This window comes from Zootoca vivipara, chromosome 3 (genome assembly GCF_963506605.1).
Source record: "Zootoca vivipara chromosome 3, rZooViv1.1, whole genome shotgun sequence".
Lineage (NCBI taxonomy): Eukaryota > Metazoa > Chordata > Lepidosauria > Squamata > Lacertidae > Zootoca > Zootoca vivipara.
In genome coordinates this window covers 48,761,469-48,775,865 of record NC_083278.1, presented here as the reverse complement: position 1 = coordinate 48,775,865, position 14,397 = coordinate 48,761,469, and the positions used below count along the sequence as shown (strand labels likewise).

At 40.1% G+C, this 14,397-nt stretch overlaps 1 protein-coding gene across 1 annotated transcript in view; it reads right to left on the bottom strand.

Moving 5' to 3' along the window:
- ARMC2 (armadillo repeat containing 2) overlaps positions 1 to 14,397 on the bottom strand; it is a 37,330-nt gene that overhangs the window by 2,100 nt on the left and 20,833 nt on the right. The window contains exons 11-18 of the mRNA XM_035109278.2: positions 14,045 to 14,265; positions 9,939 to 10,084; positions 7,975 to 8,074; positions 4,105 to 4,417; positions 2,630 to 2,752; positions 1,113 to 1,226; positions 360 to 492; positions 76 to 236 (exon numbers count right to left, since the gene is read on the bottom strand). Of these exons, the coding sequence (XP_034965169.1) occupies positions 76 to 236; positions 360 to 492; positions 1,113 to 1,226; positions 2,630 to 2,752; positions 4,105 to 4,417; positions 7,975 to 8,074; positions 9,939 to 10,084; positions 14,045 to 14,265 (1,311 nt within the window). The remainder of the gene's footprint in view (positions 1 to 75; positions 237 to 359; positions 493 to 1,112; positions 1,227 to 2,629; positions 2,753 to 4,104; positions 4,418 to 7,974; positions 8,075 to 9,938; positions 10,085 to 14,044; positions 14,266 to 14,397) is intronic.

Genomic DNA, 14,397 nt, shown 5'->3' with positions numbered 1-14,397 from the left:
GCCTGACTGAGTAGCTTCTGTATTTATCATTCTACTTGTTATGGAAGGATAATGAGATTGGCTTTTACAGCTTACCTAAAAATGATGCAAGGATAACAAGCAAGGTGTTTGATTCGTCATCTTCAAAGCAAGCCTTAGCCATGCTAGCATTCTCACTGTAGTTCCACAAAGTTTTACATATCAAACAAGCCAGCTGCCAGTCTGTAGGCCCAAAGTCTCTCAAACAATCGATCAACCTGTTGTAATAATGGAGTAAAGATAGTTTAACACTTTTGTCAGGACTGCCTCTCCCCTCCCCAACATAAATGTCAGTAAAAGCTCACTTAACCCTCCAACTCCCACTAGTTTTCAGAACTCACTTCTTAATTCCTCCTTCTTCATTCAATATACTACGCCTGCTTTTATCCACTGTAAGATTGAGGAGAACTCCACAGGCTGAAAAGCAGACATCCTGGTGTTTGGTATCGAGCAAAGCGATCATGAACTTGTACACTAGATAGCACGGCAAGAAAGAACTATTTCAGAGAACAAAATTGTCATTAAGAATTTTCACAGTATTAATAATGAAACAAATGTGTGTTGAGAGTTTGAAGAACCCAACAACCCATGAATTTATCTGGTGCACTGCCGGAATACCACACTCTCACTCCCAGCATCCAAGTTGCAGGTATCTATTCCTAAACAATATGAGCACTACAAAGCTGAATCATTAAACTTTATTATAACAACAACTCAGACTGTTAACATCTTTGCTTTTATCATTAGCTACATGCTCAACAACACGATGGGCCATAGGTGTCCTTGAACTTCCCTCCAATTCTTGCAACCTCTGCCTTTTTGATGGTTTATCTGGTATGATTCCAGAGTGGCCCTAGCCATGGAGAGCTATTATGATGTATCTGCCCAACATTACCTGCTCTGGTATAATGAGAATCTGTGAATTCCAAGGTCTATAAGCAGCCTTATATCAGACACATTGTTCTAATCCATATGCTTTCAAATGGTGCCATTTTGGTGTAGATGGATTTTAGCACTCGATACATTAAACGAATAGGCAACATACTTTAGTCATGTAACATTTATTTATTTGGTCTAAAGGGACAGAAACTCACCCTTTCGCTGTATAATGAAGTCACAGATTTCATGGCATTGTGAAAGATTACCAAAGACTCGAATGGCCTCCAGAATTCCATCCATATTACTGCTCATTAATAGCTTTAAAAGCACTGTTAGTCAGTACAGAAGCAGAAAAGATGCACTTAGTATAGTTCAAGAAATTGGTCACCTTTGCAACACAGGTAAATGATTGAAGCAAATTTACAACGTAGAGGAGTAGAAGTAGGAAATCTCAATTCCTGGAGAGTCTGCTGGAAACTAAACTACTGAATCTCTGTCATATGAAAATATTGATGTTTTGTGACTGTGTGACTAGACAAGCACATTTTGGTTACACTTGGTAAGCCAGTAATAACTGAAATACCAACTGCTAGGGCATGCAATTTGCTCTGTAGGAGTTATGCCTTAAGCATGATAATTTCTGCCCTCCTTCATATTTAACCACACACAAAAACTACCAGCTTGGATGTGCCTTAAAACAGATAGGCCTCTGGACAAGGAGGTTACTTTGACTTCTCTGACATGCTGCTTGCTAAGGTATTACGAATCCGAAGTTCACACCTACATTGTGGTGTAGCATATTACAGGGTCCAATGATAACATCTGCCCTCAGGAGATGCTCATTGAAACCATCTCTTGATGAGACACCACAGTTTCCCCTTTATTTTTGATCTTATTGTAAAAGACATATGTGCAAAACCAGGATGAAGCAAAATACATACATTTAACATTTGGCCTATTGTTATGGTATTCTTCCTCAGTTCCCCCCTCAGTATCACTCACTGAGTTTTCAGTATTCTAAAATAATTTCTAGTTCTCCTGTAACTACAACTCCCCAAAAAAACTACCTAGTGTATAATAAATACAAGGAAATACCGGTACTCAGTTTCTAGTCTTGCAATATGTGTAGACTTCTGTTAATATCTTCTCATTTAATGTTTTTGAGCCTAATACTTGAGCTTTGAGTTTAGATCTACACTCATCAGCCACCTTGGGCCTGAGCAAAGTTGCAACAGCAGAACACAGGTGAAACAATTCAGTTAAGAAATTAACGTGTTCTCCAGCCTAACCAGTTTGCAAATTGACCAAATTTCATATTCATCATTACTATACACCCACAAGAATTATCAAATGAGATCAGCTTTTACCACCCAAAGCTGAGAAAGTAGGTAACAGTTATCTTATTTCAGTGCTATTTCTCACTGTTGCTCAATACTGCGAGGGATAAAGGTAAAGGGACCTCTGACCATTAGGTCCAGTCGTGACCGACTCTGGGGCTGCGGTGCTCATCTCCGAGGGAGCCAGCGTACAGCTTGCAGGTCATGTGGCCGGCATGACTAAGCCACTTCTGGCAAACCAGAAATGCCATTTACCTTCCCGCCAGATTGGTACCTATTTATCTACTTGCACTTTGACATGCTTTTCGAACTGCTAGGTTGGCAGGAGCTGCGAGGGATATATTATAATAACAGAAATATGATATACTAATCTTTTTAAATAAAAAAATCCTTACACTCTGCAATATATAATTTCTTCTCCTGGATTACAGAATTCTTCACTTGGTAGAAAGATAAATTGCTGATGGTTGCTGTGGTATTAATAACCAGCTCCTCACATTCATCAACTGATTTGTTTTCTAGAGATTTGGACAAAAAAAGACATGTGTTTTTTCAAGACACTGCAAAAACAATAAAATCAGCATGGATGGCTTACTTTGTTTTCTCAATGGGCTAAATCAGCAAAGGTGCCTGAGTTTCTGAGGGTGGGAGCTGGAACTGGCTAGAGGGTACAGGGTGGTGTGAAGAGGTTCAGTGTTGAGATGCTGAACTTAATACTGTATAGGAAATATCAGGGAGAGAAATGACATGCACTATGGTTTATAGGAGGAATTAAAGGAGGAATTAAAGAACATTTTAATGAGGGTGAGGAGGAATTAAAGAACCTTTTAATGAGGGTGAAAGAGGAGAGCGCAAAATATGGTCTGAAGCTCAACATCAAAAAAACCAAGATCATGGCCACTGGTCCCATCACCTCCTGGCAAATAGAAAGGGAAGAAATGGAGGCAGTGAGAGATTTTACTTTCTTGGGCTCCTTGATCACTGCAGATGGTGACAGCAGTCACGAAATTAAAAGACGCCTGCTTCTTGGGAGAAAAGCAATGACAAACCTAGACAGCATCTTAAAAAGCAGAGACATCACCTTGCCTACAAAGGTCCGTATAGTCATTCAATGCCCTGGTTACACACTCTGTGCACCTGCCTTTAAAGAAGCTTCAGCTCCTGAATAATGCAGATGTCTGGTTGGTTGTGAGTGATATAGGCAATCAGTGAGAGCTGGACCATAACGAAGGCTGATCGCCGAAGAATTGATGCTTTTGAATTATTGTGCTGGAGAGTCCCATGGACTGCAAGAAGATCAAACCTATCCATTCTTAAGGAAATCAGCCCTGAGTGCTCACTGGAAGGACAGATCGTGAAGCTGAGGCTCCAATACTTTGGCCACCTCATGAGAAGAGAAGAATCCTTGGGAAAGACCTTGATGTTGGGAAAGATGGAGGGCACTAGGAGAAGGGGACGACAGAGAACGAGATGGTTGGACAGTGTTCTCGAAGCTATGAACATGAGTTTGACCAAACTGCGGGAGGCAGTGGAAGACAGGAGTGCCTGGCGTGCTATGGTCCATGGGGTCACGAAGAGTCGGACACGACTAAACAACAACAACAACATGGTTTATAGGAGATCGAATAAGGGATGGTATACAGCAGTTGGAACAGCAGACAAGCTTGCAGATGAAGGAAGATGATGGTGAATATGGTTTGGGGGATGACTGGAAAAATACTAGGGAAATCTTGGAGATGCAGCCAGTTTTATAGTATCATTAATCAACCAATTTCATCACACTAGCAGGATATAAGTTATTTCACTATGGGAAACTTAAGGAAAAACATTTCATCCTCTATAGATGATATTGGAAAAAAGCAATTCTTACCTAGTACCGTAATAAGTAATGTCACAATGTGATGGTTTGTTGCCAGACTTGTGCCTATAGTGGGATGGATTGACAAATTGGCAACCACTCTTACAAGTTTGATGAGCACATCTTCTGCTTCAGACGGATGCTTGAGATTTTTTACATCGCCGTCACCTTTCAGCAGTTTACTATTTGAATCAGCTTCACAATTAGCCTGAAATAGTGCTATCAGGGCATTAATGCTTCCTTGCACCTCAAAAAACTGTTCCCGGGCCCGGTTGTTCTTTGCTGTTAAATTTCCAAGAATAAAAATGATACGGATGACTAAATCCTGGAATTAAAGAAGATGTAAACAACCCTGCTGTAAGTAAAAGTGGTAGATAATGTTTGCAAGGTGAAAATGGTCGTCTTTACTTCAGTTAATATCTACTATACATTATTTTAAAATGGAAAAAACCACAGCACATAAAATTACCTCTCTTTTGTCTCATGTCAAAACCTTATAGAAGCCAAGAATGCCTTGTGATATTTTAAAAATAGAATGTGTTATAGTCCTAAGTACATATATTTCTGTTTTAAAGTGTTTTTATTTTATGGTGGTACTGTATTAGCTGTATTTTATTGTTTTATTACAATATTAGCTGTATTAGCTGTACAGTATTTTATTGTTTTATTACAATAAAACATGCATGCACATGAAAGCTCACACCAATGACAAACTTAGTTGGTCTCTAAGGTGCTGCTGGAAGGATTTTTAAAAAAAATTACAGTTTTGTTCATTTTAATCCCCATAAGCCACCCAGAGAACTTACATGGCAGCGTATTAATTGTATGTGAATGCAGGAATACCTTTCTTCATTAGTTACCAAGCAACTGATGAATCAGGAGAACCAACTGAAAATATTTTTGACTTTCTTGTTTTGTTAAAATGCAGCAGTCTGGAAACAGGACTGTCCAGCCACAAATTAGAATTCTCAGCTAGATATAATCAATTTATATCTCACACCTTCACACAATTTATGTTCTCAGGACAGCTAGCACAGTAGGGCAAGGTTATCAACAGCTATGAGCCACAATGGCTATGTTCCACCTCCACTGTCAGAGGCATGATGCTTCTGACTATAATAATAATAATAATTTGTTATTTATACCCTGCCCATCTGGCTGGGTTTCCCAGTTGTAGGGAACTGCAGGGAGAGAGCTGAAGCACTCATCTCCAGCTTGCAAGCTTCCCATAGGCATCTGATTTGCCAATGTGAGATGGGCTACTGGTATAATCCAGCAGGCTTGTCATGGGATCTTACGGTACATAGCAAGAAACAAAACCACCACCACCACAAATAAGTCTATGGATTGACAGATTTAAAGTTAGTTCAATAGGCTGGTGGTCTGAGACTGAATATACTCTTCTACCAACGGTATTACCCCTAGACATAGTGCTCTGGCTGTGTTATTATTTGTTGCATACATCGGGTCCATGCTGTTATGCAGTTTGCTATACCAGAATACTTATTTTCTATGCAACATTCTAGGCTATGGAAAGACATAAATAAAAGGGTGTGATAGGGTGTGATTTCTACTGTGAGATTGTGGGCTCACAGAAAATTATAAAAATAAGTCTGGGGTTGCATTAGTAGTGTAAATTTCAGTATACTTTGGTACAGACTAGAGGAAGCAATGGAAGGTTTCAGAATTCTGACACTTTTTTGCATGACAAGAAAAATAAACCATTCACTAGTCAGCCCACGGAAAACAAGTCTCCCATATCTATTCCCTGCGGGAGGCAGCTATAAGACATGCAGAGCTACTCCTAAGGAGTAAATTCTAATCTTCAAAGTCATTTTAGGCTGGAACTTTGTCCTCGATAGTCCATTGGTTGGTGTCATGAATTCTCCAATGAGCCTAATCACTTTGATTTGATTGGAAATTCCATAATTTTAAAATCTATGTTTTGGGTTTAGTAAAGAAGAATTGAATTTTAATGGAAGAAAGTTACTCCTGAAGCATGAAATGCAATAGCTGTCAGTCATTAAATCTTAAACAGATGAGCTTTAACAACAGCATGAGCTAGGAGGGCAGATTTGTTGAGGCTTGGTCCAAAATACAGAAACAATTATCCATATGTAGTAGAACACGTGATTTCTTTATATCTCTATTAGTATCCTAAAACTAAAATCATTACATTTTTGTTCTAAATTTATTTCCTTTGAACTAAGTTCAGGGAAAGTTCAGATAACTTTATTCTAAGTAAGAATTATTCATCCTAAAATAGCCCAGCCTAGTACCAGTGACATTACCAAGGAGAAAAAGTCACCCAATGTGGCTGGTTTTGGCTCAGTCACCACAGAAATCCTCTGGGGAATTGGTATAGATTTGAGTAAACCCACATCTCTTTAAGGATTACAAACTTCTCACTTTAAAAGTAAAGCAATCCCTATTGAAGATTTAAAAGGTGGGGGATTTGACCTCAAGCATATAAATTCAACTGAAGTCAGTGGGGCTTAAAACAAAACAAGACATCACGATTTAGCTGTTCATGCATCATTTTTGTATCACTGGTCATACCCTTTCCATGTGCTTAACATGTTAAAGAACAGACCCTAGAAATATTCTTGGGACACTCACTATGACTTCTTGTCACTGTGAAGAAAGGTCATTAGCCTCTGCTACTCTATTCTTCTGAGATGTTGGCCAATTGCCCGCCTTCCTAAAAAGCAAAGTCATCCAGGCATAAAAGGCCAAAGGATTTGGGTGAAACATTTTTTGAAATTCCTATTACAAAATAACAATTTCTATCTGCTCAGCATTTCCCACAGATTTGTGAGCTAACAAAGGGAATTTTATATTATCTTAATTATCATGGGGTGCTTCCTGCTTTTAAACACATTCCCTCTTGGAAGGCCAGTTTTCAATGGAATTTACCTACAAGTACAAATTCTTATGATCAGCCTAAGGCTGCAATGCACACTTACTTTGGTGTGTCCAATGAATACAGTAAGATTTATCTATGAGTAAGCATGAACGGAGTCAGACTACGTAGCACTTAAAGCAAGGGGTAAGCAAGTGTAAGGCTTGTGAAATACCGTATGCCTAGTACACTGAAGCTTGGTGCCATGCACTGTTGTCACCCAGCCATTGAAGCACTGCTACTGTGTGACAACTTTCTTGCAGGCCTGGTGGCAGCAGCAGATGCCGGGGTGCAGCTGCACCTCTCACCTGACCTCTGTCTGGCCGACACTCTGCAGAATACATGAACAGAGAAAGGGAGGGGGCAGGGGCAGCCAGGCAGGCATGGTGGAGACAATGTGGTGCCTCTGCTTCCTGGCTGGCGGTCAGAATTAAAGTTTGGCCTGATATAACACATAGGCTGGCCTTATATTGCTTATTTCTGATAATGAAGAAATGTCAAGGGTGGGGAATTCAACGCAGCATTAAGAAGGGTGTGAGAGAGCTCGCTCAGCAGGACTTATTCCCCCGATGCGCCCCTTAAACCTGTTCTAGGTTTCCTCCCCAACCATTCAGAGCATATTTGGGGGTCACAGGATCAAGTAAGGGAAGGAGAAAGGAGAAAAGTCTCATTGCGTAAGCGGATGTTGTTCTGTTTGTGCAACAACTCAGTTGAATCCCACCCCAACACTCCAAAAACGACTCATCTGTATGCTAAGAAGAAGAAGTTAATCAACTGTCTGTCCCTTATATCGCCCCCCACTGTTAATCTAAGTTGAGTCCATTTCAATAATTTACTATTTAGAAATGCTGTCAACCGTTTAAAATTTCTATCTTGTAAATGCACGTGGAAGTAGGTCACTGAATATGGGCTTACACACATCGACACCAGAGACACATCCGAGGATTAAAATATAAAAAGCAGGAGATGAAAAAACTGACCTGCTTCTTTGGGTGTTTGTTTAGCAGGGCTAAAAATAAGACGTAACATCTGGAGCAATCTGCCAAAGCTGTACAGCAGTCATTGAAGGAAGAAAGTTTGCTGTATGTTTAAAAACAATAACATGCATCAGTAGGGTAACTTTTCCTACAATTGTCCCCTGCTCTTGCCCAAGCCAAGTCATTTGCTCCATTTTAAAATATTTTTCAGTGTTCATAGGATTCTAGGATTCTGGTCCAATTCAGTAAAGATAAGGATTATATAACAGAGGAGCTGAGCCGTTATGAATGAACAGCTAATTATATTGCATAGGGCAATGACAATCCAAAGCTGAATCTGAGATCTCCAATTAAACTGGAAGGCAAGAGAACCATTGCCTCCTTGGGACCCAGACAGAATGCTAAATCCAAGGTTTCAGCTATGGTGCTGCCTACCCCTTTCTCTTTCTCTCTCCACACAAACCCCTCCCCATCCAGGCCAACATGCCTCAAAGGAAAGTGCAAAGTAACATGGATCTTCAGTGTGGGCAAAGAAGAAGTAGCAGCAGCGTGGCCCCCACAGCCCCCCCTCCCTTACCTCCTTTTCCTAAGAACCTAAGTGCATTTATCTGGGAGTCAGTTCTACTGAACTCAATGGGGCTTATTTATGAATAGACACATAGAGGATTGCACTGTAAAACCCTTCCTTCCTTGTCATGCCCCCACGGAGCCTCAATAAGGGAAGGTTCAGAAGCAGATGAAGCATCCATCATAGCTGTTTTGGGAAAGAAAGGGCTTCATACTGACTGGTAGAGACGATAGTAGGGTGAGATAGTGGTGTGCATCACTGAATTGCATTGCTACACCTAGAAGTGATGTTTACTCAGAGTGCAAAGGTAATCAAATGGTGCCACAAAAATACTGGGGGGCAGGGAGAAGCAGGGCATGTGTTTTTTCTTAATTCAGCTGGAAACAGTGACAGAAAGGAGTGTAATCGGGTTTATGGGTTGTTGACAAAGGGTCCATGAGTTGGATTTTCAAAATGAGCAAAATGACACTAGGTGGAAGAAACATATGAGCAAGGGGTGTGGTCCTGTTACAATGGGATGTGATAACAGTGAGCAGCGGTATGGAACAGCAATGCACAAACAATGTACAAAACAAATTTGGAAAATGTGGATTTGCAAAGGAGGTGTAGAAGAGCCCATTAACAGTTGCTCTGGGAAATTTGAGATACAGGCCTTTCAGTGATTTGTGGACATCCTTTCCTAACTTATTATGCCAAGGATTGGACCTAGGAATGTGTATGTGCAAAGGAATTACTTCCCAGCTTAATTCCTACAGAAGTTCCTTTCATGATTTTTGCATGGGGTTCTTGGGCTTAGCAATGCTGGTGACTCATGCACAAAGGAGAGACCAAACAGAGATTTAGTTAATAATGCCGTATGACTTGAGGAGGGGAAACATATTTAATTCTGCAGGTACAGCCTGCATGTGCAACTGGGTCCTATTTCAGGCAAGGCAAATGCAAGCAGTGGTGCCATCAGGTCAGAACTTTGGGGTCCAGGGCCCCACTCAGTGAAATGAGCAAAACACCGGAGAGCTAGCTTGCCATGTTGTGAAGTAAGCATAAGCAAAATAACCAACACTGCTATTTAAAGAGAAAAGGGACACCATACAAACCACAAAGTCCAGATTCTAAAATTCCCTAACTGCAGACAAGCTGACTTCAGTATTTAAGGATTGTTTCTGTGTATGTCCATTTATGTGACTTAAGTCTATGAGGTAGAACATTTCCCCTTCAAAACAATATCCACAACAATATTTCAAGGATTAAAGCTGCACACATACAAAAGATGGTAGTACAAAATGTTTCAGACGGAAAATAAACCAGCATGGCTGGGGATGGAGGTGAAGAAGTGGGTGCTGCAAGTATTTGCTCCATGGGAAACAAACAAACTGTATTGTATTTCTTTAAAGGACTTTACCTGAATATTCTTGCCCCATTGGTGCAGACATCCTTGTCGTTCATACGCTTCTCCAACATCAGACAAAGCTCTGGAATTGCTTCAGAGTCCAGGAGCTTGCACCTTGACTGAGGCAAGTCAACCAAGTTCCGCAAAGTGGCAGTGAGCTGGAGAAAATATATTTAAACATGAATAAATCATCACATTATTATGAGTCCCAGACACTTTTGAAAATTTAACAAGGTTAGATCTAGCCTAAGCTTCTTCTGATGGCCGCTCTAAGAAACTCTACAGACATGTATGAAATAGTGTGGATTATTTAAACTCTGGAATACGAAGCAATGATACATACTTAAAAAAAAACCCAGGATAGAGGACAGCATGGGTCACATTTCTCTCTTTATTTTGAAAGCAGACAGTACGTTGTTCCTTCCCTGGATACAAGTGAATCCATCTCCTCCTGCCTTTTGACCTGTCTTGTTTACCTAGCATCTCTTCACAACTGGGCAGGAAACTACTGCATGTGTGTGTGATGATCCTTCCTTTTTTTAGCCAAAATACTAGAGCAAACCATGACAGACACTCCTGGATGAAACCAAATTTCCTAAACCCATTTCAATCTAGCTTCTGACCAAGGGTTGGGACCAAGATTTACCTTCACCAGCAGATAGACAGAAGGGGTACAAATTCTGCCACTTTCAGCACCTTCATTTTCAGTATCCCTCTGGACCAACTTTGTGGATTAGAAGTACAGGACAGTACTTTTGCAGTAGTTCTACTCCTACCTTGCTGAAAGGATCCAGAAGGTGGTTTTAGGAGGCGGCTGCTGCTGCCCTTCTCTGCAGTGTTTCTCCTACATTTAACATCTGCATTGTCTTGCAGTTTAGAGTGAGATGTCATCAGTATACTGACAATACCCAGTTCACCATTTCTTTTCCAACAGAACTAGCTTTCTCAGTTTCTTGCTTTAACAACTGCTTGAAAGCAGTAATGCTTGCCCTGGATGAGAAAACATTCCCCGCAAAGAACCAGGAATGCATTTGGGGCATATTTTTGGATCTGAGTTTCTTCCTGGGTTGGCAAACTGTTGCATGTGGCCCTCAGTGCCCCTTTCAGCAAAAAAATTCAATGGTGCCCTTCTTTAAACACACAACTTGTAATGTGCATGCCCTGATAACCTCACAACTTAACTACTATATTACAGTTTGTGTAAAGCTGCCCTTGAAGATAATTAGATAATTCAGCTGGTTCAGAATATAGCAGGACATGTCCACCACTAACTGCATGGAGTATGTTTTACCATGTTTACAAGAACTCCACTGGTCATTGTTTCCAGCCTATTTTCAATGTGCTGATTTTAACTTTTTAAACCCTGCATGGATCCATCATATTTGACAATTTGTCTTCTTACACATGTACTTTGCTATGCCATAAAGTAGGAAGCATGAGGTCTGATAGTGTGTGCTGCACCGTCGGAAGCAGAGACCGGTTTCTACCAGCAGTAAAGCTTTTTTTGACATAGCATCCACAAATCAGAGTTCACTGCACAAATCCCATTTAGAAGGCAATTTAAGTGTTTTCTTTTTAGGCAGGCCTCTGGTTTGTCAGTGACTGAGTGCTATGGTTATTTTAATTTTTGGTTCCACATGTTAATGCTGCTTAAATGTTGACTTTTAAATATTTTGCCTTTCATGTATTTCAGAGCATTCAAAAAGAAGACTATACATACAAACAACTGGTAAAGCCAGGAAGGACAAGATTGCCAATAGTGGGACAGGTGGTGGTGAAAAGTAGCTTTGGTTTTTTTTTTAAGCTTCCTACATTTTTGATGCCTTCATTTGCTGCTCTGAATACCTAACCCACTGAACAAAAATAATCTTGCTTTAACAAAATGTGAACTGAGATATGAAGGAAGGCAAGTTGGGGTTGCTCTAGAACAGGCATCCCCAAACTTCGGCCCTCCAGATGTTTTGGCCTACAACTCCCATGATCCCTAGCTAACAGGACCAGTGGTCAGGGATGGTGGGAATTGTAGTCCAAAACATCTGGAGGGCCGAAGTTTGGGGATGCCTGTTCTAGAACAGTGGCAGCTAGTTAAAGGGAGTTTGCTCTTGTAACAGAGCAACTTTTGTTTTCTGGAAGCTCACAAGCAGACCATGAAGTCAACAAACCCTCAAGAATCTGGTATTCAGAGGTATACTTCCTTCCATGGAAGAAAACAATCCTGGCTGGCAATAATTTCAGCAGTGAATTCTACACACTAATTATATGTCGTGTGATGACATACTTCCTTTTGACTGTTCTGAATATGCTGCCAACTGATTTCATTACATGACCCTAATATGAAGAGAAAAAGATACAAAGTCTCTCTATGCACTTTCTCCATCCCATTCATTAACTTATAATCCTTTCTCATATAGTTATCTTTGCACAAACATCCTTTCCGGTGCACTTCCGGGTTGGGGGAGGCCCATGCACATGCGCACAAACGATTTCCGGCGCTTTTTCCCGACCCGGAAGCATGCGCCGCACCTGTAAGAGTGTGTGCGCATGCACACAGGTGCCCACTCCCCCGCCCTCCGGCCCGCCGTGCAATCGGCACAGTGGGCACCGGCCCGAAGCCGGGTAAGTTTGGGGACCCCTGTTTTAGTTGCTCTTTTCTGTATTGTCTCTGGCTCTGCTAAGTTGACAGTTATATCAACAATATTGTTGTCTTGGAGTTGCATCTCCTCTTTAATTCTACAGAATGATGAGCACAATAGTAATGATAATCTTGGTTAATGAAAATTCCTCTAAATTGTAAACTTTCTACAAAGCACAATACAAGCAAAAGTGGGGTTGATTTGATGAGAACTTTATCACTGTTTTCTTTTGCTAGACTTCCATAAATGCCCTTTGCAAAGTGATCTGCATGTCCCCTCTACTCTTGTCAATAGTCAAACTCCAATTTCCATGTTTCATCATCATCCATACTGGAACAAGAGCTTTTTCATCGGCTATTGCTGCTATACGCAACATCTATCTTGCATCTCTTTGCTTCACTGATTCTCTATCCCTTTTCTAATCTCCTCTAAAAATTGCCTCTCTGCTAGCTTGCTTTTGCCTCTTAAATAATAGAATAGGGCATAAAGACATTTGATTCCATTCCTTTATCACTTTCCCCCCAACTTGCGAGAAGCATAGAAAGTAGTCCCTAGAATTAATTTTTTTTTTTTGCCTTCCCTTGCTGAAGTACTACTATTTTCTTATAGTGACCCCATGATTATAGACTCTATACACTACTGTACAACACCACCATATTTTTTGTGTGCATAATAGGTGAGATAGATAATTGTTGTAAGAGCATCAAACAGCACTTCCTATAAGCTTGCTCTGGATCCTTTTTAGGATTTCCTTAATCACTAAAACACATGTTACTATATTTAACAAAATAGAGCTTTTGTTATTTATGTAGCAGAATGTTTTGGCTTCCAGAATACTTTTATTTTTACATATCTTCATTATTTGTAAAGGGAATCTTTGTATGAGTAATACTTCATTATTTCTTCTTTTTCAAGTGATCATAGCAGCTAGTATTGTATATGTAAAGTACAGGAAATAAAACCAGAGACTAAGATTCAAGAGATTAGTAAGTATGTTGAAATAAGGGGTATGGCAACTCTAAACAAATTCATCTAGGCAACATGAGCTAGTCAGAGAAGATAAATTTGCACTACACTTGAACAAGATTTGAATGGATTTAAACAAGTGTGGAATGATAAACAAATAGCAGTGATTGGCAATGCTTTCCTTTTGATATAAGGAAGCTCTAAATAAAATAAAGTTGATGTTTTGTACAGTATTAACATTTGATAACCAGTAGAAATCAAAATATCTAAGGGGCAAAGTCAAAAGTGTTTTAAAAAGATAATTGTGTGTATCTTATACGGGAATATATAAATTGCTCTCTTTAGTTATTTTTCGTTTGTTCCTATATTTCCTATTCTTTACTATAACTTGTGAAGCTCCAACTGTTATACATAAATACACACGTACCTGTTTTCTCCCTCTCATTGTTTTATATTTTATGCAGAGTATCAAGGCTGGCCTCAAATCTTATCTGGTTGAAATAAAAGTTTAACTCTGACCTGAACCAAGAGGTGTCCTGAACTGGAAAACCGAGCATCATTTTCATTAATTTCATTGATCTGCTTCATTAGTTGCAACAGTATTTCAACAGTTCCCTTGCTGACCATCTCATTAATGAGCTTTGCATTTCCAGAAATGAATTTTATAGCGCCCATACAATAGAGAAAGGCCTCAGTAGTTGCTTGCAAGTCTTCAGCTCTCAGAACTTCTAATAGAGAATCTACGGAGAAAATTGTGAACAATGCTTATTGCCTCTTACCTTGAAGTGATCAAGAGTGGTCAATTGGTGGCATCCACTTCAGTGGGAGTGCCCAGACATTTGCCCAAGGGAAATTCCCCACCTCCTTCCCAA